Raw genomic sequence first — 27,581 nt, forward strand, 5'->3', positions numbered from 1 at the left:
ATGTGGAATTTGAAGTTGAGAACTAGCATGTCTCACAGATTTACGCGGGCTTCTCTGGAAAGTTTCCTGAACTGCAACCACTTTATCCTCGCTCACACGCTTCCGACCACTACCTTTCTTCAACAAAGACCCTGTTTCCAGCAATTGTTTATGCCATTTAACAATGTAATGACGTTCTGGTGCTTCCTGTCCATATTGTTGCCGGAATCTTTTTTGTACCATTACAGGAGACTTGAATTCTGCAAACCAAAAGCAGCACTCAACTTTCTGACGAACAGTAAACGGCACCATTGTACAGACTACTCACGAACAAAGCCGCGCATGCGCTTAATTATGTTACGATTTTTTCTTCTGGTGGTAAAAAAAATTCCTTTCTTCCAAATAAACGTTATTTGACATTTTTATCGTTAACGATTGTTGAGTTATTTAAATTCTTTATTGGTATATTTTTTCTCGGACACACTGTATAATCAGTTAGGTGGGGGGGAATCTAAAATTTGTTCCCATTAAGATATTAAGAGAAACTAAAGCTAAACACCATCACAGAAGTTTGTTATAATTTATTATACTTTGTGTTTGTCTCAGTGACAAGATTTTCTTCAGAATATCACTGTCCTCTGCACAGTGTTTCCAGCTCTGCTAGAAAAATTTACAGGAAAATGATGTATGGTTTTAATTTAGGATAATTCTTAAGCGATCAAAATTTTGTGGGGAGATGGGGGGGAGCGGATGTACAACTGGTGGGCCCTGGCCCCTCCCCTGCCTCACCTCTTGGAGAAAGTCCATAAGAACCAATAATCAGCTGCACACTTAACTCTTCCTGATTAAACAAGTGAGCTATGTGCATATATCATCACTCTGTGTGTACCAGTATATATTTTCTTATTTTACATCACTTTTTTTGAGGACATACACATGTAAAAAATTTTACAGACTACCATACTCATATTTTAAAAAAAATCTCAAATAATTTAAGTTAAATTATTATAAACACCACAACAAAATTCATGAAAGTCAAATAAATAATTCTAGTATCTGGAACATATATTTATGCAAACCAACAACTTAGAACTCAGTTTATATATTTTATCTTCATGATCCCAATCAACAACATATTGGATTTTTTTCCCTCCTCAGTTGCCTGGTAAATATAAACTTGTGGTTCTACCGTTTATCACATGATTATTATAGTGGAAAAATATTTTTTGTCTAGCACTTTTGTATCTTTTTCCCCACTGTAAATAGATTGCAAATGACTATGACAGTCTGCTCGTTTGTAATTTCAACAATCCACTGACTGATGCATACGTTAACTAGGGGGAAAAAGTTCCTTTTTTCAGTAGTGAAATGTCTTCATATTCAACAGGTATGGCAGTTATGCTACCATTGTGAAACAGCATTTCTAGAAGACTATGGGAACTTTCAAACAGAAGTGATGAGTGACACATGATATCAGGGTTTCATACCAGTGGCGACTCGTGGCTTTTTCGGTACGAAGAAGTTATGGTAAACCGAGGAAGGTTTGGAAAATGGGTTCAATTACATTCACACATATTGCTTGACTGTCCATTGCATTTAGAATGTTAGCTGCAGGCCCATGCTCAAGGTGTAGCAAGGGGCCCTTGCTCCTCACTTTGAACTATGAAATATTTAAATGTGAACCTATAAAAACCAACGAAAATTGACAATATTTCAGATTTTGCAAGAATTTCTATTTTCTTCCCCTTTCCTGTCGTGTGGATTGAGAATAATAAAAAGTGCTGCTTCAACTCTTGACATTATGCTAAATGCTTCTAAATTGTGCTAGGATTTATTATTTATTTTATTCGGAGAATTGTAATTCTGCATCTGCTTTTCTAGAGTTTTGAACTTGTGTTACTCATTTTTAACAGTTATGTAATACTGTAAATTTCCCCCAAAATTGTTTAAATTGGTGCAACGACATGGGTTCAACATAGAACTTACAAGGTTTGAGAAAATTGTTTACCCCAACTTTCTACCGATTTCATAACATAAAATCTCCTAACGAACTCTCCGAACGATGAAGATATAGAGGATGGATCGTGGCATGGTTGTAAAATATCTTGCCGCTAGATCGGCATACTCCCTTTCGTTTGAAACATGTCCACTGGTGAAGCAGAAAAAAGATTAGGACAAATTCATTTTTATTTCCTGAAAACATTCCTTTGAATTCAATTTCCCTCTCCAAGGGATTGGCATTTGCAGATTATGCTGGGGTTGGCATCGCTGATTGAGGAAAGTCTTGCTGGTTCCTCGGTCCTCGCCGATCTTCACTACCCCCCCCCTTTGCACTGCCCCTTTCACTCCTTTCCTATCTGTCTGTAGGATGACCGCTGATGTTCCTCAGCGAGCGGCAGCAAGCCTGTGGCTACCTTCTTTGGGCTGCTGCTGGAGCGAGCGAGAGCAGTCAACCCTTGACAGTAGCTAACCAAAACAATTGTACTTATGTATATTGCGCTCATAATTTTATAATGCACATTAAACTCCTAAAAAGTAGAGAACTGGAAATGAGTACAAATGAACTGTAGGAAGTTCCTCACTTCCTATATGGAGAAATTGTCCGTTTCATATGGAAGAGAGAAGTGAAGCTTCTTGTCACTCGTCACCTCAGTCTGAAAGCTCCCTTGTAGCAATAGTGTGGCTAATTTTTACATTAAAATTGTGTTATTCATACTCATGACACCTGTTTTTCCTCATTGAATGGGGTGTGTGTCTGATGCAGTTTGGTTAATACCATAAAATCATGACAGAATGAATAGGTTTCAGCATGTGATGAATCTGATGGTGCTTTGTATACATTTATCTAGTTGGGGTGGTACAGTCACTTCAGGAACTGGTCAAGCCACTACCATACATGCTTGTAAAAATATGTGTTGCCTAGGGGCATGCATATTTCGTTTTTGACGGAAAACAAAATTTGAAAAAACACATTGTAGTGTTAATTTTTCATGTTTTTGAAAGGTTTGAGATGCATTTTGTGACCATGTTTTGTCACGAAATAATGCGAAATGAACTGCAAAAAGCGAAATTAACTCTTAAACACGAAATTTAGGGTTTATTCACCGACGCGACACCTTTTGAGGTCTGAATTATCCTGAGAGTTATGCAATTCCCGGAAAATTGATTAATTCTGCTGTTAATATTGGAGAAGCAAAAATGGACTCCTTTACACAGAAATAAACTTAATACTCTAACTACATAAATGGGCTATTAGAAGTGAAATGTTAATTCTGTGGAATAAGTGTAGTTTTTAAATCAAATTTAGGATTATATTCACAATTATAAAACAAAAATGTATTTCTATATACCACTTTTCATCCAATTTTTCACCGCTATAACACCGATATTTTATTTACTGCTTTTGAACTCAAAATTGACTCCGTTTTTGTACCAAAATTTTGCTTTTTTATTTACCAAAAATATGTGCCTCTAGTGTTACCTGTTTGAAACTCTGAAAGTTAAAAAGAACCTTTCAGTAATGAATGATACAATGTCGAGTTTCTTCATCGGCCAAATTGGTAGTATCTCCCGTTCAACCCATCTGCCTTCCAGACGATTGAGAAAAATTAAAGAAATAAATGCTCATTGAGCTCAAATATGCATTTTTGTTTGGTGTATAATAAAGATAACTGCCCCCTGAGTATGAAAAGATTTCCATACTCCAAAACTGACAAATTTTGATGTGATTTTTACACAAACACTAAAGAAAGCTTGAGCAATTAGTTTGTACTTGTGGTAGCACAGAGTGCTCCATGCAGTGCGAGCTCATCACTTGAACACTGCACCTTCAGGCCAGCAAGCAGGAGTGGAGGCGTGACGAATAGGAAGATGAGGGCTTTTCCACTGCACAATCACTGCTGAAGAAGCATCCTGCCTCTCCCCTTTCCACTCCTCTTACATTCTTATCCAGTATTGCTGCTCGCTCTGCACTCCACAATTGCAGGCCTGACCAATACTCAAATGAACACGAGCTGGCCAGCATGGCAGAGTGGTTATCACAGCATGTTATGACATAGGGGTCCTGGATTCGAATCCCTGTCTGGACATGGTTGTTCTTTGTGAATGTCCCTTCATGAAATCACTTATCTTCACGTTTAGCCAAAAGTAGCAGAAAAGTGTAGTAAAATAAACCAAATCAATCAGATGAACACTATTACATTCCTATATGTTCCAACGTTGCTATACTTTGTTCAATTGAACACCATATAAATAAAACTGATGTCAATATTTTTGAATAATGAAAGATGTGTTAGAAGTTGTAACTGGTCAATCTTTGTGCCAATTGTATGTTGCGATGAAGAAATATCTATGTATATTTTTCCCTGTCTTGTGGACTATTTATTTTTTGTACTTGTATATTTTTATAAGTTTGGAAACTTGTAGTGTCTGTTAAAAATAAGTGGCTTTGCAAGTGACACACATCTTACAAAAGAGCGTTTCTTATTAATAGAAACGTGGCTTCATGCACAAGTTTGTCTTGTGTTCCAGCAGGTTGGGGGGAGTATTTAGGGGGAAAATGTGATATCCGTGCTTTCATGCACATTTTATTATAGGTTGTGTATATTTCTATATTCTACTACATATTTTATAACATCACATCCAAGAGAAAAAATCTTAAAATATGCAAAAACCAATTTATCATTGTCTTGGCAACTTCTTCATAAGATTAATAAAGATATTGTACTGTTTACAGTGTTTTAGTTCCCAGCGAGATAATTATGCATAAACAATTCACCTAATTCTGTACAAAAAGTGCAAATTATCTCATATTTTTGATCAAATCCTCGTATGTGAACCAGAGGGTTGGGTAACTCCCAATTTATCAAATTTACAGAAGGAAAATGTATTATTACGAATATATTTGACTCTTATAGAGAATCAGTAATTTAAAGATGTAGGGACCTCACCTTACTGCGAATGATTAGAAGAGGATATATGTCGATTGACTCCAAATAAAGAGCTCCATAGAGTTTAAAGAAAACTGAAAAAATTTTTGGAGTTATGTTCATCTGGTTCTTATATGATGAAATGTGGTAATATGTTGTTGACCCAAATTTTTGGAACACAATGCATCTAAGAAATAAAATCTTTGAATTGGAAATGTATTTGTTTGTCTTTAACTTTGTAAATAGTGGCAATTTTTTTAATGTAATTAAAAATCATTGAACTACTGTCTGCCTGGCCAAAGAATGGATTTGAGGAAACCCAGATTTTCAGCTTCCAGTTCAAGGGAGGAAAAGTGGTGTTGCTACATGCCCTTAGTCCAGTCATACACGACGCCTCTTCCTGTCAACAACCCCCCTCGCTCACATTTCAGGGAGAGGCAGGGAATATGAGACCCATTCACTTGCTCCGCTGCAACGACTCGAAACTAAAAAATTGGCAAGGCAGAATACCATGAGAATTCCCTCACCTCGGCAACTGGACAAAGCCGATTGGTTCAGCGGTTCATTTGACCCTCCATGGCGTTCGACAGAAAAGACAAAAGTAGAATTTCCAAATCCATTCTTTGGCCGGAACCACTGTAGTTCCCTGTCTCGGACTTGGTCAAAGTCAAAACATTGGAATGTTTCAAATTAATTGTGTGTAGGGAGGAGTTTCCTGCTTTGCAATCCATATCATACTCGGTCACTGATCATTTTGTGTTATGCCCCCTTAATTGCTGTCATTAAATATATACAGTGGAACTTATATTTTTTCGGAGGATCAAGGTGGAAAAAACTGAAATATGGGATAATATACAATCTAGGAAAAAATGTTATAAAATCTAGGAAAAAATGTTATAACATAATGTTCCATTGGGACCAAGAAGACTGAATGGAAATACAGAAAAAAGTAAATTCTGAGAACATAAAATTGGGGTTCCATTGCATTAGAACTGAGCCAATGTGTCAATATCAGAAAGTGATGGTTGGAATTAATTCACTGAAATCAGCCGATACTTTCCCAGAGTTTTAGTACTTCGTGGGAGCTACATAAGATATGGATTTTGGGAGTAAGTAACAGATATATTTCATGGGTAGCTTAGAATTATTGACAATACATAGGTCAATCTTTTCAAGTAAATATGAGGCCCAGCTTGTTTCAACAAAATGTGATATTGCAACTAGTCACGAATTTACATTTACAAATATCTGAGAATTTACACCTCAAATTTTCAACATTTTCTACTCTTTTTCAAGGAGAAAAAAAATAATTATAACTTACATGTTAACAAAATTAGAAATATTGTAAAAAATTTTACGCTACTTTTATGATGATGAATGGACATAAAATACCACAAGATAGAAAACTTTCAGCTATAATATGACAAAGTTTCATGTCTATATATAGCAATGCATGGCACTTCTACACCAGATAAGAGGCAATATGTATTGAGAGTTTGACATGATTCACCTTCTAAACCACCGTGTGTTGAACAGGTATTAAAAATAGCATTTGTTCTATGCAATGGTATATATCAAATAAAGTGTTAGGCCAAAATATAAAATAAATGATTTTATTAGTTATTTCTATCTGTAATCATTTTCACTTATAAAATACAAGGCTTTCGAACAAATACAAAGATTTTAGAATGCAAAATATGATTGAATGAAAGATGATCAATGATGAATGGAATTTATACATATGAGCAAAGGCATTAAATTGTACTGTTCCTAACTTGTTAACGAGCATGGAGATAAAATATTATACACATGCACAATAACATTTGTATAATTTACCTGCTATGTAGTTCTCAGGTTTTTGCATCTTTTAATAACCACAGACGCACACGGGACTTATGACTTCTGTAATCTGTGAAGGTGGTGTGTGGCACACACATCTAAACTAGGAGCGAGCCAATAGTGTTTTGTAGTCTGCACGAATGTCCAGCAAATTATGCAAATTACATATTTTTCATAACATTGTGAGAAGAAATGGATTTTGTGAATGAATATCTCATGTGAAATTATTAACATTTTAAAGCAAAACTCTTGTAGATTGCTATGGTAAGATTTACATATGATAATTTATAAACACAGGGTGTTTCATAATTCCTTCTGGGATTTTGGAAGTTAATTGCTCAAGAGGCCAACTCGCCCATGGGGATGAGGGCATGTCAGTAAAGAGAGTAAATATCAAAATTCTTAACCCTCCTTACGAATGTTTGATGTGTCCTCTCTCGGGTGACTCGAGAGATATAAAACGAACAGGTAGGCCTCGACCATCGCCTGAGACTGTGGACCACATACGAGCAAGATTACAGAGTTGATGTCTGTCGAGTCACCAATGGATGGCATATCAAACATTTGTAAGGTGGGTTAAAAACTTGGATATTTACTCTCTTCACAGACATGCTCTCATCCCCGTGGGTGAGTTGGCCTCTGAGCAACAGACTTCCAATATCCCAGAGGGAATTATGGAACACCCTGTATTCTGAACTATGAATTGTTACAATTTTCAAGTATCGGTATTGGCTCAGCCCTAATGCAAACTTATGAAAATATGATAAGTTAGATTGCACATAGAGAAACAAATGTTATAATGGAATGTACATTAATATTTACAGTAGTAAGTACACTTACTCTGAGATCTGTATAATTAATACATACAATATAAAATTATAGTATAGACGATGAATCATGTGCCAAGGAAATAAAAAATCAGCAAGAAAAGAATACAAATACTGAAAGAAACTTAAAAAAAATTGGAAGTTATTAACAATAAAATATGCCGTACAAACAACTGTCTATTTCATGTTTCATAATACACAAGTTATGCACAGAAAAAAAAACAATGATAAATCTCCAACTCATGTCCCAGTATCGCAAACATTCCCCTGCCTGATTAGTGTCTCATAAGCTGGTATGTTTAATTCACACGTATTCGTCTTCTTTCTTTTCACTTGTCTAAGTTCATCGTCACTGCTTCCTTCTTCACTGTCCATATTTAAAGAGTCACCATTGAAGAGGTAGTTGTTAGGCTGGCAATCTAGGTTGTCAACACTGAAGGACTTCCTCGGAATCTGTTCCTGCTTTAGCTCTTCCATGCAGCTGTCTTGATCCACAGGAAGCTCATCACCATCTTAAAAAATGGATAATGATAGTTAGGGCCACATATTTGTGGTGAATACAAGATCAGGATATCGGTACAAAAACTAGGCACATTTCAGGTTTAAGAGAGATATTTAAAGTGGCATTTCAGTGTTAAAATGGTGAATAAAACCCGAAGTTTGATATAAAAACTACACTCATTACACAAAATAAAAATTTATCTTCTAACAGCACACTTAGTTATCAGGGTATTAACTTTATTCCTGTGTAAAAGAGTCCATATATGCTTCTCAAAATTTACAGCGGAATTAATAAATTCTCCATGACTTGCTTAACTCGCAGGATAATTCACACTCTTCAAAAAATGTCATGTTGATGAACACTAAATTTCACGATTAACGAATTTATTTCGCAGTTCATTTTGCATCATTTCGTGACAAAACATGGCAGTAAAATGCATCTTGCACCCTTTAAAAGAATGAAAATGTACCTTGTATTATGTATTATGTTACCTCATATTTCATATTTACATCAAAAATTGAATATGCATGCACCTAATGATGGTATTTAGAAACTAGAGATGCGACATAGTTTTAAAAACATTATTCCAAGACTGAAACTGTGTGATAAAACATAAAATCAAGGTTCCTCCTACGTTAGAATTAAAGTTCCCCCTACCCACACCTCTCTCTAGTCCCTTCAAAGCAATGGATTGTGAATAGATTTGGTAGACAGGCTACGCAGACTGTGGGGAAGCAAAAGCTGTTGAAATAAATCATTAGTGCAAATTTTCGCCACCAGGTTGAAATTTAGTGCTGAAACCTGGAGCAGTGCAGACTAGAGTGCTGCAGCGAGTCCGTTTTGTTTGAGCGTCTAATAGTTCACACAGATGACATTAGATAGTATATGGAACTGACAGCTTCTCCACTCGAACAGGCAAAGCATTCTGTATATGCTCAAAGTCCAGTAGTTCACATATAACCTTAATTTGTCTGTGGTAATGGGCCCTCAAATATGAACCGTGAAGTGAAAGCTGCAGAGAAATAGAAACTGAAGTGAACATTCTCATCATCCCCATGTTAAAATGTAGTTTAGTCTATCTAACAAATACATAGCGATCCATGGAAATGAAATAGATGATTATGGGCTGAAACTACCAGAGTGGATTTTACATATATATTTCTATGATTATTGTCACATTGAAATGATATTTGATTCTATACACTCCAGTGCAAACTATACCACATATCACTGCAATCCATTACTTCGAAAGGGCTCCTAGTAAGCAAATTTATGTCTAACCACCTGGTATCATACAGATGAGATCAAGCAAGGACACTATCAAAATTGGCCAATGCACGTTACAATTGTATGGATCAAATATTTCTATACATAGTCTAATAGTGCAAAAATTATTTTTGTTATGTCTTTTAGGAAAAGGTCTAAATATGGAGTTCCTTATTTTGTACAGCAAAATCCATTGCGAGCTGCACAGCCAATACATGAAGATAACGATTGAACTGTTCAGGTTCACCATGGAACACTTTTGGTAGAATATGAGTTACCGTTATCAGAAATATACTGTACAAATAATACAGCATGGTCATTATGTCTTTTTTCTGAAATAAAAAAATAGATCGTGTAAACAATAAAAGCTAAGATGATGCAGTTTGCAACAATTCAAAAAGTTGTTTTAGTATTTCATACATGAAGTCTGGGTGGACCTTCGAAATCAATTGGAAAATATCCAAACTTGCAATGGGAAAACACCGAACTTCATGTATGAAATTCCAACTTTTGTCGAATTCATGTCTATGTAGTTCTTTTCCTTGAGCCAAAACTAATTGTGCTCACTACATGTGTGGGGGAACCAGAAAAAAAATCATCCCAGATTTCTGGATCTCGGAACTGTCAGGACATTCCAAAATGTTTGTGTTTCAAAATGATAAAAATCTCTGGGTATACTGCGCTATTGGTGTCTGAAATTTCTTGAAATTAGCTGTTTTTATTCCAGAAATGCAAAATCAAGCACTCAAGGGAAAAATAGTGTGTACAATTTGAGATCTTTCAATGTTTTTACATTAATTAAGGAAGTGAATAAAACATTCAAATTATGATAGAAAATACAAATTTCTTGGTTTGGACAGAAACCTTTCAATGAGATTCGTGCATTACGGGTGCTATGACAAGAACTTGGGAAATGATGCTCTAACATGCTTCTGAATGAAAGTTTTACTTTATCTTAATATGAAAATTTTATACACACCTGTAGAAATGATGTCATACGAATAGATATGATCCTTCAAAACCACATGTATCACAGGAAATTCAACGATTGTCCTGCCTTGTAAATTGGCTTTCACAGACATAGAGGTGTCCAATTCAAAGAACCTGTAAGATTAAAATATAACAAATATTATCTTTTAGCAACACAATTGTTCAAAATTAATGTGTAACTAAAGTATTTGTAAAATCAGGGCTCCACTGTATAAGAGTTGTTTTTTATTATTTTAAAGTCCACTTTATGCACTAATTGGAACTGGACCTACAGTTTCAATTGGGATCCGAACCACTATGTGCCTCCACCAAGTATCAAACTCTTTTGTACATATTTCTTCACATGGATATGGGTACACATGTAAACATAGTTGAAAACAGCAAAGTTCAAGATTTATTTCACATCAAGTCACCCAGCTAAATTTCAGAACGATGTCCATCAAGTCAGATTTTAATTAAACTTTGTGTATTTGTTAATACTACCAAGGTATGAACACATACAAATTTTTTATTCCATAGACCTCATAGTTACTGAGACACAAGATACTAAAGTTTCAGAATTTTGCAAGGATCGGTCATTGTGAAGACCATGGTGGTAGCCTGTAGTGCTTAATAGGAAAAAAATATATATTAGAGCCTAATTCAGGTCACTTCGAATTTTCATTCTTAACATGCTTCATCATCAGTCATTAGTGTCAGCAAATTGTATTACTCCTTTATTATCAGCAAAAATTACATGTTGGTTCATTCCTATTGAAAACTTCTGTGAAAATTGTGAACAACCTGGGATTGAAGCTAGGACTTCACCCTAATACACCCTATACTAATACTGGGGTACAACAACCAATCTCCAATATCTCTTTAATTTCCAAAACTTTGGTAACAGAGTATGTTGATCACTTTAATAGTATTATTCTAGACATTGGATTGAATATATGGCCTACAAAAAACAGAGAGAAATATCTCACCTGGAACTTGATCGTGGTACATTTTCTGCCTTTAGCAGTAATCTGACACCTCTCACTCCTGCTGCCTGATAGTACATCAAACTTTCCTTCAACTTGGGGTCAGCAACAATTGGATCCAGATATTTGTTCAGAGCAAAGGACAGCCGATGATCTTCATGCACTCTGTAATAAAAGAACATCAGGAGTTTTTATTCTATTTTCATGCCAAGTACACTCACCAGGGTAGCTACGATTTTTTGATTATGAAATTCCCGGACTTTTCCAGGTTTTCCAGACATGTTTGTCGTCACGATTTTTGCTTTTGAACCTCACGCTTTTCAATAAAATATGCAGGCACGTTAATTATTATGAATATGAATATACTCAGTTATTAGCTGAAAATTTACCATGTGATTAATACAATGCTATTCAATGAAAAAATAAAAACTATTGTACTTCCGCATTTTCACTAAGTCATTACAATTAAAGTGGTGTAAAAAAATCAATAAAAAATGTGGCATATATCAAAGCTGTACAATGTAACCTGTATACAACACATCAATTATATCAATACAAATGAGAAACAACAGAAAATTAGGTCATGTACCTTCAGAAAATATGCAATAAGTTTAATGATTATATTTTTTAATTTATTGAAAATAGTACATATTTCGGAAATGCAGAACGTGAATGGGGCTGGTGACCCACCATACACCTAAAAAAAAATATATACGCAGCCCATACTTTGGAATCAAATATCTCCATTATTTGAATTTTCCAAATGCTGGAACCAATTTTATTTTACGAAAAACCTAGAAATCTGTCTATTAAAAGGTAACAATTCTGAATGTTTTATGATTTTTTCAAATTTTCCTAGCAGAAAGACTAATTTTCATACCATGCTGACACGAAATTTGAACCTTCCTTAAAATAATGAGCACTGTTTGGATTCGAAGAAAGTTATTTATGTTGAAAAGAAAACTTCAAAATGACCTTACGCAATCATACACACTTCCCACGGACAAGGTATTCTCCGGTTGAAAAGCGACAGTAAGTATCGTAAACTGGTGGGAATGAATGTAGAAATAAATTGGAACCTTAGTAGAGTGCATTCAGGGTCTTTATTTTAATTCTAAGACAACCAAACCTGACATTCCTAACCTAACCACAAAAGCATATATTGACAAAATCTTAAGTAATCGCTAAAACTCTGCAGTATGTGTTAACAGACATACTAAATCGAAATCGAACCATGTAAAAGTTGCATTTGTAGTATGATGAAATTGTAATACAACAAAAGGAACTTGGGCCCATTTTCGCCACTTTTCAGCATAATTTCATTCTACACGTAAAATTACTATAGGCAGCAAACCAACATTCCTAACCTAGCAACGATGTGTGACCAGCGTACATTTAATTCCTCTATTTTGCACCAGTTTTTAAAAAATAAATTCGTTCTACATGCACAAAACACGTGCATATTCGAATAATGATGTCACGGATACTGCATAAAATCACTAATTTCTCGGGTGTAACACATCTCTGCAATGTAAAAACTACGACAACGAGCAAATGAACTACTTGATCAGGTTGCTTCTCAACAAGTCGCAAAGAACTCAAATTCACAGAACGGGTTCACGGCGGGGGACGAAGTAGTGAGTCCCTTTGTTTTTACTAGGCATCCGCACCTCTCCAGTGTGACGTCAACCACAGCCAGTTTACGTGAAATTCTGCTCTTCAAGGCAGAAAGTATTACAGTGTCTTTTGTTCAAGGAGTATACAGTTATTGCAGATCCAAAACCAATGAACTGTCCGAACACCAACCTGCTCCGCTTCACGTATAATAAAAGAGAACGGGTTCCGAACGGGTGTGTTCTTGCAGAAAGGAAATTTAATCACCACACACAAAGCTAAAGCAACATTTTCTCCGCAAGAAATTCTGAGGATGGCTGGTGCGTAGGTTTCGTCTTGAGTAGCTTATTCTCTAAGGAAAAATCTCAGGCCTCTCCAAATTCCGGTCTTCAACAGGTTCACAAGAATGAGTCGCAAAATGAACGGATCCAAGAACCTAGATCCAAGAGTGAATAAATATAGAATCGAAATGCAAAGGAACCATAATTTTGTACGTAACAGACTAGAAGTCATAATGATGAGAGGAACAAGTTTCTGAACTAAATCTTTTGGGGGAACTGGAATCGCAAGAACCGAATTCAGAAGTGGAAATGAACCGTTCGTTCATTTTGTAACTGGTTCTCCTGCAACTCCAAAATGTGCGTAAATTCCAGAAAATATGCAAAATTCCCTGTTTTCCACTCGCGTAGCAACCCTGCTCACGTATCATGATGTTATTTTTATTATTACTACTACTATTATTATTTACATACTCTTATCTATGTAGACTTTTCAGCAAAAATGCAGGCTTTGCAAGACCTTGCTCTACTATCTGCATTTTTGCAGAAATTACTACAGGGGTGTCCAGAAAGTCACTCAATCAATTGTAAACTAGTGCCACCAACCGTGAAACCTCTTTACTACATACTATCTTTCTCAAAATGAATGCTGTTTTATTTCACAAATGTGATTAACTGTCAATAGTAAATGTTCCTGGACAAAATTCGTCACAGTATGACATACTGTAATGGTAAAACATATATTTACGGTTACTATTTTTCACAAAAGCATTTTGAAAACATCAATTTATTTCCAATTGTTCGAAGCTGTTCATCAAAAAGTATTTTAATGATCATTCAAGTAATGGCACTCATCTACAAATACCTTAAAACTTAGGTTAGGAAAAACTAAAAAAATATATTATTTAAAACTTTATATGTGAATGGAGATTACTTTTCAAACACAGTTTTTTTTTGGCTTATATGATTTACTTTTACAATGTTCACTAAAATAAAATAAAAAATGTTTAAAATGTGTGACAATTACGAGGGGTGACTGAAAAGTTCTCGGCCTACCCATGAAGGGTTGCCAGGAGCTCAATCGTTCATGGCTATTTTTCAACATAGTCCTCTTTCAGCGCCACACACTTTTGCCACCGATGCTGCAGGCCCATGATACCTTCCATGTAGAACGTTTCATCCTGCACTGCAAGAAAGTCCTCCACTGCAGCCATGAATTCATCATCTCATGGAAAATGGATTCCACCGAGGTGTTGCTTGAGTTTAGGGAACAGATGAAAGTGTGAGGGAGCCAAGTGGACGTGTGCGCGGGTGCATTGTCTTGGTGGAAAAGGACGCGCTTCTTCAACATTCCACGACGTTTCATCTTGATGGCCTCCCTCAAACGCTTCAGTTGAGCAGCATAATACGCACCGTTCACCGTTTCACCTTTTTTTAGATACTCAGTTAGGATGACACCCCTCGCATCCCAAAAAACAGAGACCATCATCTTGCCAGCTGATTTCACTGACTTGAACTTTTTGGGGGTGGGGCAGGAGGGGTGTTTCCACTGTTTTGATTGCACCTTGGACTCTGGCTGAAAGTGTTGGACCCATGCTTCGTCCATGGTTACAAAACGTTGGAGAAATGTCTCAGGAAGCCTGAAGGAGGGTCAAGTTTGCTGCAGACAAGAGGTGTCTCTGACGTTTGTTCTCAGCAGTCAACATTTTCGGGACCCATCGATATGACACCTTGTGCATGTCCAGCACAACTGTTAGTATGTGTCCACCGCGTTCCTGGGACATCCCCACTTTCTCTGCGATGTAATGTTCTGTCACTCGCCGGTCTGCCATAACAATATCCTGTATTGCTGTGATGTTTTCTTCAGTACAGGCCGTTGCCGGCCCTCCACTGCGAGGTGCATCTTGGACAGAGGTGCTCCCCCCCCCCCCTTGAATTCCGCCACCCACTTTTTCACAGTAGAATACGATGGGGCATCCTCCCCCAATGTTTCCATCATGTCCTTGTGGATGTCCTGTCCACTCATGCCTTTTTTCAGGAGGTATTGGATAACCGCACGAATGCTCACTTTATCCATTTTTCATATAATGATCACCGTCTTCACTTCAAACATCAAAATCTTTAGAACAAAAAAAGATAGTACTATGAAATTTGGTATGGGGCTTTGCAAAGACATATATTATGATTAGCTAAAGTAACATTCAGCTACGATAAATGCATCATGGGTAGGCCGAGAACTTTTCAGTCACCCCTCGTACATATCCAGTGGGAGATTTCCATTTTTCAATATTACCTGCAAAGTATAATTTTTTAATTGCCTGCATATTTTACTTTTTTTTTTCAAAATTGAGGGAAAAGGATCACATGTCCTCAAAGAGAAGTCATTTGTAGTGCTTCGTAATTTGGTGAATCCAGCATCCGAAGGGCTGATGCCAGAATAGATTTTCCGAAAATCTATTCCATTAAGAAAGATGCCTGCACTGCTTTTCTTACATAATTTTACGGACGGGTCAGATTAATCGGTATCAGCTGTCGGTTTATCAGTAAAATTACAGATTCGATATACACAGTCCCGTTTAACCAAATTTGATGGGACCGATGGTGCTTCGATTGAATAAAAATTCGGTTAAACCGGAATAAAGATTTTTTGATATACAGTATGTACATTTTATTACGTACAGTATTTTGCTATACAGCACATACCGCAGTGGCTCAGTCGGTAACACGTCTGACTACCATGCTAAAGGTCCCGGGTTCGATCCCCGGCCGGTTCAAATCCGGGAACTTTCCTAACGTAGGAAGCGGCCCCGATGCCCACCCAGCGTCGAATAACATGGGTACCTGGGGGAAACCCTGGGGGGTAAAGGCGGTCAGGAGCATGATGCTGATCACATCACCCCCACTCACGACCGGATCAAGAAAGTGTGGGGCGTTACCCCCACACCCCCTATACGCCTTCATGGCGTGGTGCTAAGCACAGGGGAGCACTTTACCTTTTACTTTTACAGTATGTATTTCAGCATGTAGGCATAAACAAAAAGCTTACAATAATACGTAGTCATTTAACTCAAGAACATGAATTACAGTAACATTAAGGCTCTGGTACAAAATGCCATACGACTAAAACAAAGTTCAGCGCACCGAACTGAATTACAAATCTCAACTGGCTAGTGTTTCTTGTTCTTGAGCGTAGGGGGAGTGGGTGAGTACAGCCAACGCATTGTAACAATGAACTTACTCTTTGATAACTAACTGTTAGACCAAAACAAAGACAAAAGTGAACGAGTAACTGCTTTTTTTAGCGATTTGGTTAAACGGGACTGTAGTGTATCAATAAATATCTTACAATTTAGTGCAATATTTTACATTTTGTTATAATTGTTATGGATATAAACATGTAATATCAATTATGGTTCACCTGATAAAATACATTTATTACGGAGGTCAAGTAACTATTTGAATTTTATATTGCATCGGTTATTGGTATTGGCCAAAATTTCACATCAGTCCACCCCTAATATTTTGATTTATTTTCCACCAAGAAGTATCTACCTATTTTCAATGCTGCTGGCATGGTTGTAGCAATATTCTTTTCTTCACTTTGGTCTACTAAGGTGACCATAGAGGAAAGTAAGGAATATGAATTTCTGTGTGAAATTTTGATATTTTCCTTCTTTCTTTATGCTTTCATTATTGGGAGATAAAATTTCACCTTCCCTAAGAGTGCTGTAATTGTTCTTTTGCTACATTTTTTTGTATATTGCAGCAATTTTGAAAGGCATGTATCTTGTGTATCGCAGCAATTTTGAAAGTAATGTATCTGATAAGTTCTCGTCCCAAGAACAGGTTGGAGAAGCTCCAGTCTCCTGAAGGTGTTGAACTACAGTTACAGGGCCCCTTGATTACAAAGTGTCTACACTGCTGATATGCATTTACAGCTATAATACTGTACCTTGCATCAACAACTTTCAGGTTGTCAGCCTGAGGAAATATCCACTCAATCCGCCAGAGAATGACCTGCTCTTTCCAGTCCAGATATGTAGTATTCTGTTTGTGACGAGTGAAGTTTTGCGGCAAGTAGTTCAGACGAATTCCTCTTCTGGAGGCTGCTGCTCGGAGTCTGAACAAATGCTGCATGGGAGAATACAAAGAGCTGTTACACATGAACATTACACATTTCAGTGTGGCTACAAAAAGTAAAAACATTGTGTGTCCAGATAGAACTAATGGTATCATCCACAAATATTACACTATGAAATAAAATGATTCAAAACTTCATTACCTTATTGCAAGCAAAAAGTTAAGAGGCTGAATACACACAATTTTGTTATTTAGTTCCAAAATTTAGTGTCACCACACAACCTTGAGCAGAAAAGTATTAGGTGGTATCCTTGATTAGATTTGTATGTATACTTTCAAATACCACTTGCACTGGACAATACTGGTACACAGTTACTTGTTCAACCCTATTCTAAAATCTTACTTGAACTGGAGGCACTTACCAGAGGCAATTCCTTTCTGATACGGGTGAAATTTTTGGATGGATCCCGGTTATAAAACTCTGTTGAACGGGTTATGTCCTCTAACAGTCTATAATCTGGAAGAACACAAAAAAGGTATACAGTTGTACGAGGTAATGCCAACCTTCCAATGAACAGCCAGACCATTTTATGTTACTATAAAATAAAGTCCTGATTTAATCTCTTAACCACTTCATGTGCACTATTCACGGTAATGTATTAAAATAAGACAGTCTATACTGAAGTATTGGTTGAAATTTATTCATTGTTATAAATAAAATAAAATATAACTTATTTTTACTTACGTTCAGTGAGTATATGTTGAGTAATTGACAACGTTTCAAGGACCACTGTCCCCTTCTTCAGGTCAGTTTATCGGCTTCATGGTTGTCCACAAAGCTTCGTCGATGGCAAGGATTATGTTTACATGGATAGGGTTAAATATTGGGATTCCATCACAACTGACCTGTTCTTTTTTAAAAACACTATGTAAAATTTCCCTACTATTAAAATCAATTAAAAAAGAAGAATCCCTCCGGCCATCTGCCGTTCACATGTTGAGTCAATGGCTTCATTACGAATGGACAAGGTCGTAAGCGAGTTAGATCTCCCCCCATTTTTTTCCCCTCTGCATTAAATCATATCTAAAGTGAAAACGCGTACGACTCGAGCCTCGTGCTCTACGTCTGGGGTAACCTTGAACCAGATTTCCTCATATTCCCACTTTTCACATTTTTTTTCAGCATTCCTATCCAGAGTTCATCAATGTTACCGTCTTCTCTATTAAGTTTATTTTCTCTATTCCTACATATAAATGATGCTTCGTATACATTTCTTCTAAATAGTTTATCCTCCTCCCTAAGGACTTCCCGCCCTTCAATTTTATGCTTTTCTTCCAAAACATGCTCAGATAATCCAGTTCTGGGATTCCCTTTCCTGATATCCTTATCGTGTTCTTTCCAACGTATACCCATACTTCTGCAGGTTTGTCCAACGTATTCTTTTTTGCATTGGCATTTAATCTTATATATCCCTTTTTTTCCCTTCTTCATTCTCTTCCTTTTTTATAACTGGTGAAATATTTCTCTAATCTCCTGGGTGCTTTCATCCCACATTTAATACCAAATTCTTTCACTGTTCTTTTCTATCTTCAGTGGAAGGAGAAAAGACTGAACCGGAAGTTAACACATTGGGGTCTCACAACGGGCATAGCCCGCAGTGCACTTAAAGTCAATGTGGACGAACGACGGGCATAGGCCTTCCTGCGGTATGCAATCGCTGTGCCGATTGAACTACGGGCTATGTTCGTACTTCGTCTCATGTGCGTGTTCATTCAAGCCCCTCTGTTCATAACTGGTTCTCCTGCAACTCCAAAATGCGCGTAAATTCCAGAAAATATGCAAAATTCCCTGACCAACCAAATTCTCTGACTTTTCCCTGTTTTCCAGTCGCGTAGCAACCCTGACTGATGTATATTTAGTTTTTCCATTTATTATTTTGTATAGTGTATGTCAAATGAAAATTTATTTATTTGTTTAATTTTTACAGATGACACAGAACCAACTGATAAAGTCCGCGCGTTCATTATATCCCCAGCGGTTAACAAAGGGAGCGGTACTCTTTGTTAAAAGAAACACCCAAGCGGGCGGTTTTCTTTTGAAGTAGAAGCAACAAACTGGAGTAGGAAAGCGATGTTGCCAAATTAAAGAGATAAAGAGGAAAAGCAGAAGGAAATTGTAAGGAAAAAAGAAAAAGAAAGAGAAACAAGATTAAAGAATATGGAAAGAGAAAATAAATACAGATAAAGATTAAAAAGGAAGTGTTTAAGGGTATTATCGAAAGATGGGGGGGGAGAAATATCCAACTCTTACATATTAGGCCTTAATTGACACCGGTGTTCTGGGGGGATTCTGAATTAAACGTGTTAAATACTCAAATTGAGTTTTATAAACCCACTCAAAAATACTATTTATATGCATATTTACATATTTTAATTTACTACATTTAACCAATCAATGTGCTAGCTTTAAGATTTTTTCGAAAATCGAACAATCAAAAAATATGGACAATGTAACATGGTATTTCATTCAAATAGACATCATCTATTACACATTCATCCAAGCTATTTTCGGGGGTTTATGAACGATTTTAGGGGTGGTCTTGAGTGATGGGCACCCCTGTTTAGGGAATAAGGGCAGATCAAGTATAGTGTTCTTAGTGTTGCCCACGGGACGAGACGGGACAGGCTTTTAAAAATTCGAGACGAGACGAGATTGACCATGTGTCATAAGACAAACGAATATTTTTGAGACGAGACAGCATTTCCACGAGACGAGACAGGCCAAAGTCTCGTCTCGTGGGCAACACTAAGTGTTCTGTAAAGCTAAAAAAAAGTTACTTTCGGTAGACACACTGTCGTAATTAAATACTTTGTGGGAATTACGATATGGTTTGAGGGCGCGAGTGATGGTTTTTTTTTTTTTTTGGGGGGGGGGGCACATGATATAATCTGGGCGGACGCATGACATAATTTTGGGGGGAATGCGCCATTGGCTATGAGGGGGGTGGGCACCTGTGCTCTCCATGAAGAAAATAATATTCTGCAGTTTTGTCTTCATACTTAGGATTTTCACTAGCAGCTGTGAGTGATAACTTGCATTATGCAAAGTCTAAGGAAAAAACTAAAAGCACAACACTATAACAAAGCAACAAAACAGCACCATAACACAACACAACTAGTTAAAAAGAATCAACCCCGCACGTGGTTATGGAGCAAAAATAATGAGAGCCGCCTTGCAACTACAAGAAATGTAAGTAAAGAAAATGTGGCAACAACGTCTGAGTGCACACGCTTATCGGGAGCGGCTTGGCTATTGTTTGCTATTGTTGCCAGTGTTAAGTTTTATAAAAGGGTTGCCGATGGGGACATAATAAACGCGCGGACTTTACATCGTCTGGTCCTGTCCTGCAGCCACTTTTTCATACAAAAGCCAATTACCTGTAATTTGTAATTATTTTTTGTTATGTGCACATAAGAAGTATTCTTATGCAAGATTCAAAAGATGTATTGATAGTTTATGTAGTTAATTATTGAAATTTCCAGATTAGGAACTTAAAATATCTCTATATTAACATTTGTTACAATGCTGTACATTTTTTTTCACAAAACATTGCTGAATGTCTGAAAATGAAAAGAAAATTTAACAAATTTTTGTTCATTGAAAAGAGGAAGTTTTGTAGATTCAAGAAATGTGTGGTAAATAAAAACAAATTAAAAATATTTTTTCCATGATTTTTTGAAAAACAACCAAAAACCGCAGTCCAGAGGTAAAAATGCTGTATTATGAGGCCAGACCCGAATGTGTTAAGAGACATGCCAGGTCTTGATCAAAGAAGTAGAAGTACGGAAAAAAGGCAACAACACTGTTTTGTCACCAGGCTCGTCGAAAACTGTGAGTGGTGGGAAGAGGTGGGGGTAGGGTGAAGATTGGGTGGGGCTGGTAGGATGGGTTGGGGTGGGGAAGTTAGTGGATGGCCTTGTTCAAGACAGGCCATGTGGTTGCACTCATGGCTGATATGTATATGCCCTCGCCCATCTCTTGCAAACTGAGGTATTGGCTGATTGGGGTAAGAGATGGATGATCGCTACCCAGAAGCAGTCGTTACAAGGGATATTGTGGTGGTTGGTATGGACGGCAACAATGAAGTCCAGGTTGTGGGTGGAGGAGCTGTGGTTGTTGATTCTGAGGTTGACATATATACAGTTGCTTCTAATACAACAATACACTGTCAACATTCACATTATAAAAGAACCGGAACTGTCTGTAACAATATGTGTAGTAAAATAAAATGTATAAGTAAAAATCACCTAACTTACCACTGAGCAGATCCATATTTGTGAATTTCGACATATGCTTGAACGTTAATTTGTCTCTCTCACCATTGCACACAAGTTCCTTCTTGTGGATCTTGCAGCAAACCAGGGAACACGTCCTCAATTCACACCTTGGACACTTATACTTTGCTGATCGCACATTGCACACTTCACACATGCCCAACCTGCATGAGAATTACACAACCACTTTAGAGAATGTGCTCTACAACATTTAAGCTAAAAAAAATACTATAAGGGATTTAGTAAACTTAAACATTTTGGAATTCTTTGTTTATTTTCAAGCCCACTATTTCTTTAGATACACTGATCAAGACTGCATCCACTAGACATCAATCCTAGGACCCACTGATTAGAAAACATTACCACTACGTCATTGGGGGATATCGAACATTTTGGAATTAAAAATTCATTTTTCTCTGTTATGAATTATTCTTGCCTACTTCCATGTTGTAGCGGTTAGGATGGTGATCTGTAAATCAATATAGCACACAAAAAAAGATTGAGAGGATTTTCTAGTGACACTGATGTCCTGGTTTTCAATCCCAGGTTGTCTCAGCTATCTTCATTTGTACTAATTGTATAAATTAATAACTAATAGGAATTATTATCGAACATGGACATTTGTTGCCAAAGTTAGTTTTTTAAACTTACACACAAAATACGTAGAATTTTCAGTGAAACTTGCAGTCTTGGCCAGTAACCAGGTCTCTGGCAAACCATATGCAATTGCTCTACCACTGAGCTACCGAGCCGGCCTGGCTTTGCTGTCGCTGTTTTACCAGCATGGAATCGTTCTATGTAGTACATCTGCTGAGTGTGCCAAATCTTCATGTAAATTACACACAAAATGTTGACAAAACAAACACAAGTGTGTCTACATGACATTACTCACGAAAATCATATTTGGTTTGAGTTCAGATTGTATTACGATTTGCACAGGATAATAAGGAATGCATTTGGAATACTTAATATTGAAAGTATGATGTTAATATTGCGTAAAACATCAAAATCTGCAGATTAAAAAATATCAACGTAATTCTTGAGGGGGTGCAATGGATCCCTAAAGTTACTATCATGGGAACCAAATCTAAATGATGAGGGGACACGCGCATGGAAAATATTATCCAATATTCAGTTGTTAGTATTGGTGCTCATAGAAGAAATTGTTGATTTGTGTTATTTCGCATAACTTTTCTGCTACGTTTGGCTAATCGTGACGAATATGATAAACATTTACAAAGAACAGCTCTGGTATTCCTTCTACACCCTCGATTTCAGGCACATTTCAAATATTTTCGTGAAAATATTTAGTTCCTCATAACAAACAGTGTTTGCAAATAGCATGGAAGTTAATTTTTTAGATCTACGTGCTACGAATCTTATGTTTTTTATAAAATTAAAATTCCCTGCGTAACGTCAAAAAGGTTCTTCTATGATGGCAGATGATGGATTCATGTCACAGGCGCAAGTCTGAAGATTTCAGAACATGGATTCATGTCACAGGCGCACGTCTGATTTTTTTCTTATGATTGACTTGTGCAATGAAAACATTTGCGATTGCGATACGTTATTTGCATGATATACTGCCGGATTGGACATTTCAGACATTGGATTTCATTTATGCAGCTTCAGAAATTGGAATTAATTATTTCTTTTTCGCAACTGCAGGCCGTAAAGGGGAGGGTTGTTTTTTCTAAATGACTTGTGGGATGGGATAATTTGAGACTTCTTATTTTTATGATGGAGGGTGGTATTCTGTGGAAAAGGACAACAAGGACTTTCAACGTAGGATTTACTTCATTTTTGGACTTACAAATTTAATTTCGACCCACAATTCAGTGCCTTCTTAGGTTTAATTTTAGCCTTCATTTTTCATATCTTCATGTGTTAATGCGGAAAACAGTGAGAACTAGTGTTGGTCGCAGATGACTCCGGCCAATTTCTAACATGCCTTTAAAAGGGACTCTATAGATAAAGGAGGGTAGCCGGAGCGTAGACGAGGCAGGGCCACGGTAGGGGCGGTAAGTCAATTACCTCAGGGGCAGGGATCGGAATTGGTGGGAAATTTGGACTCAAAAATTTCAAACGACAAAATCTCAACTTTAAACGGCAGTACAGTCGTAAATACTTGTTTCCATGCCCTATTTTTTTATTCACAATTAGGATCACATAATCTTCATAAAGAAAAACAAATTGAAAATTTGAGGGTGTAGAATAGGGTACCCGAACCCAAAGAACATCCATGACAATGACAAGATTCGAACCCAGGACCCTTGGCAGCGTAGCATGCTGTGACAACCATGCCACCCATGGTCGACAGACATTATTAAGTGCCGGGTATATTCCAACGAATTCCAATGAAAACTTGGTGGGAAGTTACTATGTGGATAATTGCATTGAAGAATTTTGTCACCTTTTGGGTACTACTTTACTATACTGGAGACACCTATCAATGATTTATTTTGAAATTTTTTACATTGCTAACATACTATTCTGCATTGCGGAACATTTCTTTAGGTGAAATAATGAATTTCTAACGAAAATTTTAAAAAAAATTAAAAACATTTCACGAAATTTTTTAACCAAAAAAAGTTGAATTTTTGGCTCGGGTACCCTTTTCTAAACCCACGAATTTTCGCACATTTCAAATATTCTCGTTACGAAAATTAGTTCTTCATAAGAAACGATGTTTCTAAATAGCGCGGAAAGTATTTTTTTTAGATCTACGTGCTACGAAACTTACGTTTTTCAATATTTAGATTCCTTATGTAACGTCGGAACGGTTTTGCAGGGATTTGATCATGGCGCATCTTGGATTCATGTCACAGGCGCACGTCTGAACATTTTCTTTTTCTTCTTATCTTTGACTTGTGCAATGGGATAATTTGCAATTTTTTCTTGTTATGAATGACTTGTGCAATGGGATAATTTGCGATTTCAATATATTATTTATGTAATTTATTGGCGGATTGGATATTTGAGACATTGCAATTGTTTTGTGCCACTTTAGACATTGGAATTGATTTGTGTGACATTGAATTAAGACAAAAGGACTAAATATGAGATTGACACACGTTCAACGGATGAAGGACATAGAGGACTTTGTTCGACGAGACATACGGGACATTGTAATTGACTTACAGGGAACCTAGCCCCACGAACCATTGGCGCTAGGCCCACGAACCATTGGCGTTAGCCCCACGAACCATTGACGCTAGGCCCACGAACCATTGGCGCTAGCCTCACGAACCATTGGCGCTAGCCCCACGAACCATTGGCGCTAGCCCCACGAACCATTGACGATAGCCCCACGAACCATTGGCGCTAGCCCCACGAACCATTGGCGCGTGGATAGGTTAGTTCAGTTAGGTTGAGATCGATAGTTAAAATTTGGTGTAGTGTTAGTATCACGATCTAGAAATTGGAAATAATTGCGAACCATTTCAAACGACAAAATTTCAACTTTAAACGGCTGTACAGTCGTAAATACTTCTTTCCGCGCTCCAATTTTTTTATATTCACAAATAGGATCAAATAATGTTCATAATGAAAAAAAAATAATTTCAAAATTCGAGGGTGTAGAATAGGGTACCCGACCCAAATTTTTGACAAAGAGTAATTATTAAACCATTGACATTAGCCCCAAAAACCATTGACGTTAGCCCCACAAACCATCCACGGGTAGCGCCAAAAACCATTGACCTTAGCCCAACGAACAATCACGGGGACGAGGTATGCCTACTAGGTTAGGTTAGGCCTGTTAAGTTAGGTTCCATTAGCACTATTTTTGTTCAATTTAGCATATACGGACATCGGCTTTTCTCGATGACGTGCAGAAAGCATATGGCGGCAGCAGCAATAGCGCGTCGAAAATAGATTTTCGTAGAAAACCACATGCATTCGCATTAAAATGGATCAAAACTACATTCCCGAACATCAACAACACTACCGAAAAAGATTTGCATTAAGTACTTTCTCCTGTAAATTTGAAGAAATCCGTCTCCGGTATACTAAAGTGTTACCTTTTGTCAAAACAGATCTCGATTTTCCCATTTTGTTGTTTTCATATAAATGTCCAGACAATTCGGGGGTCGGGTACCCTATTCTACACCCTCGAATTATGAATTATTTTTTTTTTCATTATGAACATTATTTGATCCTATTTGTGAATAAAAAAAAATTGGAGCGCGGAAAGAAGTATTTACGACTGTACAGCCGTTTAAAGTTGAAATTTTGTCGTTTGAAATGGTTCGCAATTATTTCCAATTTCTAGATCGTGATACTAACACGACACCAAATTTTAACTATCGATCTCAACCTAACTGAACTAACCTATCCACGCGCCAATGGTTCGTGGGGCTAGCGCCAATGGTTCGTGGGGCTAGCGCCAATGGTTCGTGAGGCTAGCGCCAATGGTTCGTGGGCCTAGCGCCAATGGTTCGTGGGCCTAGCGCCAAAGGTTCGTGGGGCTAGCGCCAATGGTTCGTGGGGCAGCAGACCATCTCCCTGTAATGAAGGCTAAAATTAAACCAAAGAAGGTAACTTACCTCTTTTTACCAAGGCCAGGTATTGAATTGTGGGTCGAATTTCAATTTGTAAGTCCAAAAATGAAGTAACACCTACGTTGAAAGTCCTTGTTGGCCTTTTCCACAGAATACCAACCTCCACTCCCTTCCCATCATAAAAACTAGAAGTCGCAAATTATCCCATCCCACAAGTCATTTAGAAAAAACAACCCTCCCCTTTACGGCATGCAGTTGCGAAAAAAATATTATTATTTCCAATTTCTGAAGTCGCATAAATGAAATCGAATGTCTGAAATGTCCAATCTACCAATATATCGCACAGAGAACATATCGCAATCGCAAATGTTCCTATTGCACAAGTCAATCATAAGATGAAAAAGAAAAAAATCAGACGTGCGCCTATGACATAAATCGATCATCCGAAATCTTCAGACTTGCGCCTGTGACATGAATGCATCATTCGCCATCATAAAGTTGTTAAAAACCTTTTTGACGTTACGCAAGGAATTGTAATTTCATAAAAAACGTAAGTTTCGTAGCACGTAGATCTAAAAAATTACTTTCCGCGCTATTTAGAAACATCGTTTATTATGAAGAACTAATTTTTGTAACGAGAATATTTGAAATGTGCGAAAAATTGAGGGTGTAGAAAAGGGTACCCGAGCCCAATTGGGTAATGTCATAGCACATTTCAACTCTATTTACGGCAGATTATGGAATAGAAATATGGAACTACTGGCCCTCATCACTATCATATTCTAATAATATGTTGTAACTCTCCCTTTTCTACGCGAATTCAAGATCAGTGTGAACCCTTACTGGTCAGGTCCAGTAACACGTTTCATAGTTCAAAAAATTCAGATCAAATATCTATCGTGGTGCATTTGACATGTTAGGCAATACAATGACAATTGCCATACAAAGTCATGATTCTTTTTATCGGAAGAAAAAGGCCAAAAAACAAATAATAGAACGTTATATTCATATACCACTATAAAACTAACACCACCACAATTAAGCCTTCATACGTCATGGAAAACTGCACACAATACACATAACAAACACGACAACTCAAATGTTATGTCTCAACCATAAAAATATTCCTCACGAAATGTATATTCAAATATCATAATAACAATGAGGAATCTATATTTAAAAATAATAATAATAACCTTTCATTTCCTCAAACATTAGATGCACGTGTGCTCACCTTGCGTCTGTCGCCATTTTTCATTTACCACCTTTTCAACTATTTTTACAAAACGTTTTACGTAAGTTAAGGTTCCCTGTGCAAGATATATAATCTGTGCTTTACTTTCAGGCCGTGGCCAGAAAGATCCCGAAGTTAGGAAAAGGAATTGAATCGTAGTGTGAAGTCCATAGATAGATAATTGGGACTGGAAAGTGAGATGAGAACCAATGTGTAGTATGCCTTATGCCTCCACCGGGTAT

At 37.1% G+C, this 27,581-nt stretch overlaps 1 protein-coding gene across 2 annotated transcripts; it reads right to left on the bottom strand.

Annotated features, from left to right (window-relative positions):
• Positions 1-6,226: 6,226 nt before the first annotated feature.
• LOC146005372 (box C/D snoRNA protein 1) lies at positions 6,227-27,410 on the bottom strand. Of its 2 annotated transcripts, none has more exons than XM_083144584.1 (7): positions 27,340-27,386; positions 21,586-21,767; positions 17,691-17,785; positions 17,141-17,319; positions 11,300-11,461; positions 10,321-10,445; positions 6,227-8,085 (listed from the first exon to the last, which is right to left on the bottom strand). In XM_083144584.1, the coding sequence occupies exons 1-7, from the start codon at positions 27,354-27,356 to the stop codon at positions 7,814-7,816; spliced, it is 1,032 nt and encodes a 343-aa protein (XP_083000710.1). In that variant the 5' UTR covers positions 27,357-27,386; the 3' UTR covers positions 6,227-7,813. The 2 variants fall into 2 exon arrangements, with proteins under 2 accessions (XP_083000710.1, XP_083000711.1); XM_083144585.1 differs by having other exon boundaries at positions 6,229-8,085; positions 27,302-27,410.
• Between the last annotated feature and the right edge of the window lie 171 nt (positions 27,411-27,581).

The sequence above is a fragment of the Lepisma saccharinum genome, chromosome 23 (genome assembly GCF_977018435.1).
Source record: "Lepisma saccharinum chromosome 23, izLepSacc3.1, whole genome shotgun sequence".
Lineage (NCBI taxonomy): Eukaryota > Metazoa > Arthropoda > Insecta > Zygentoma > Lepismatidae > Lepisma > Lepisma saccharinum.

Coding starts and splice junctions, on each gene's coding strand:
- LOC146005372 (XM_083144584.1), bottom strand. Junction 11,462..17,140: donor CTGAAAGTTGTTGATGCAAG/GTACAGTATTAT, acceptor CTTTTATTACAG/AGTGCATGAAGATCATCGGC. Junction 10,446..11,299: donor GTACCACGATCAAGTTCCAG/GTGAGATATTTC, acceptor TTAATCTTACAG/GTTCTTTGAATTGGACACCT.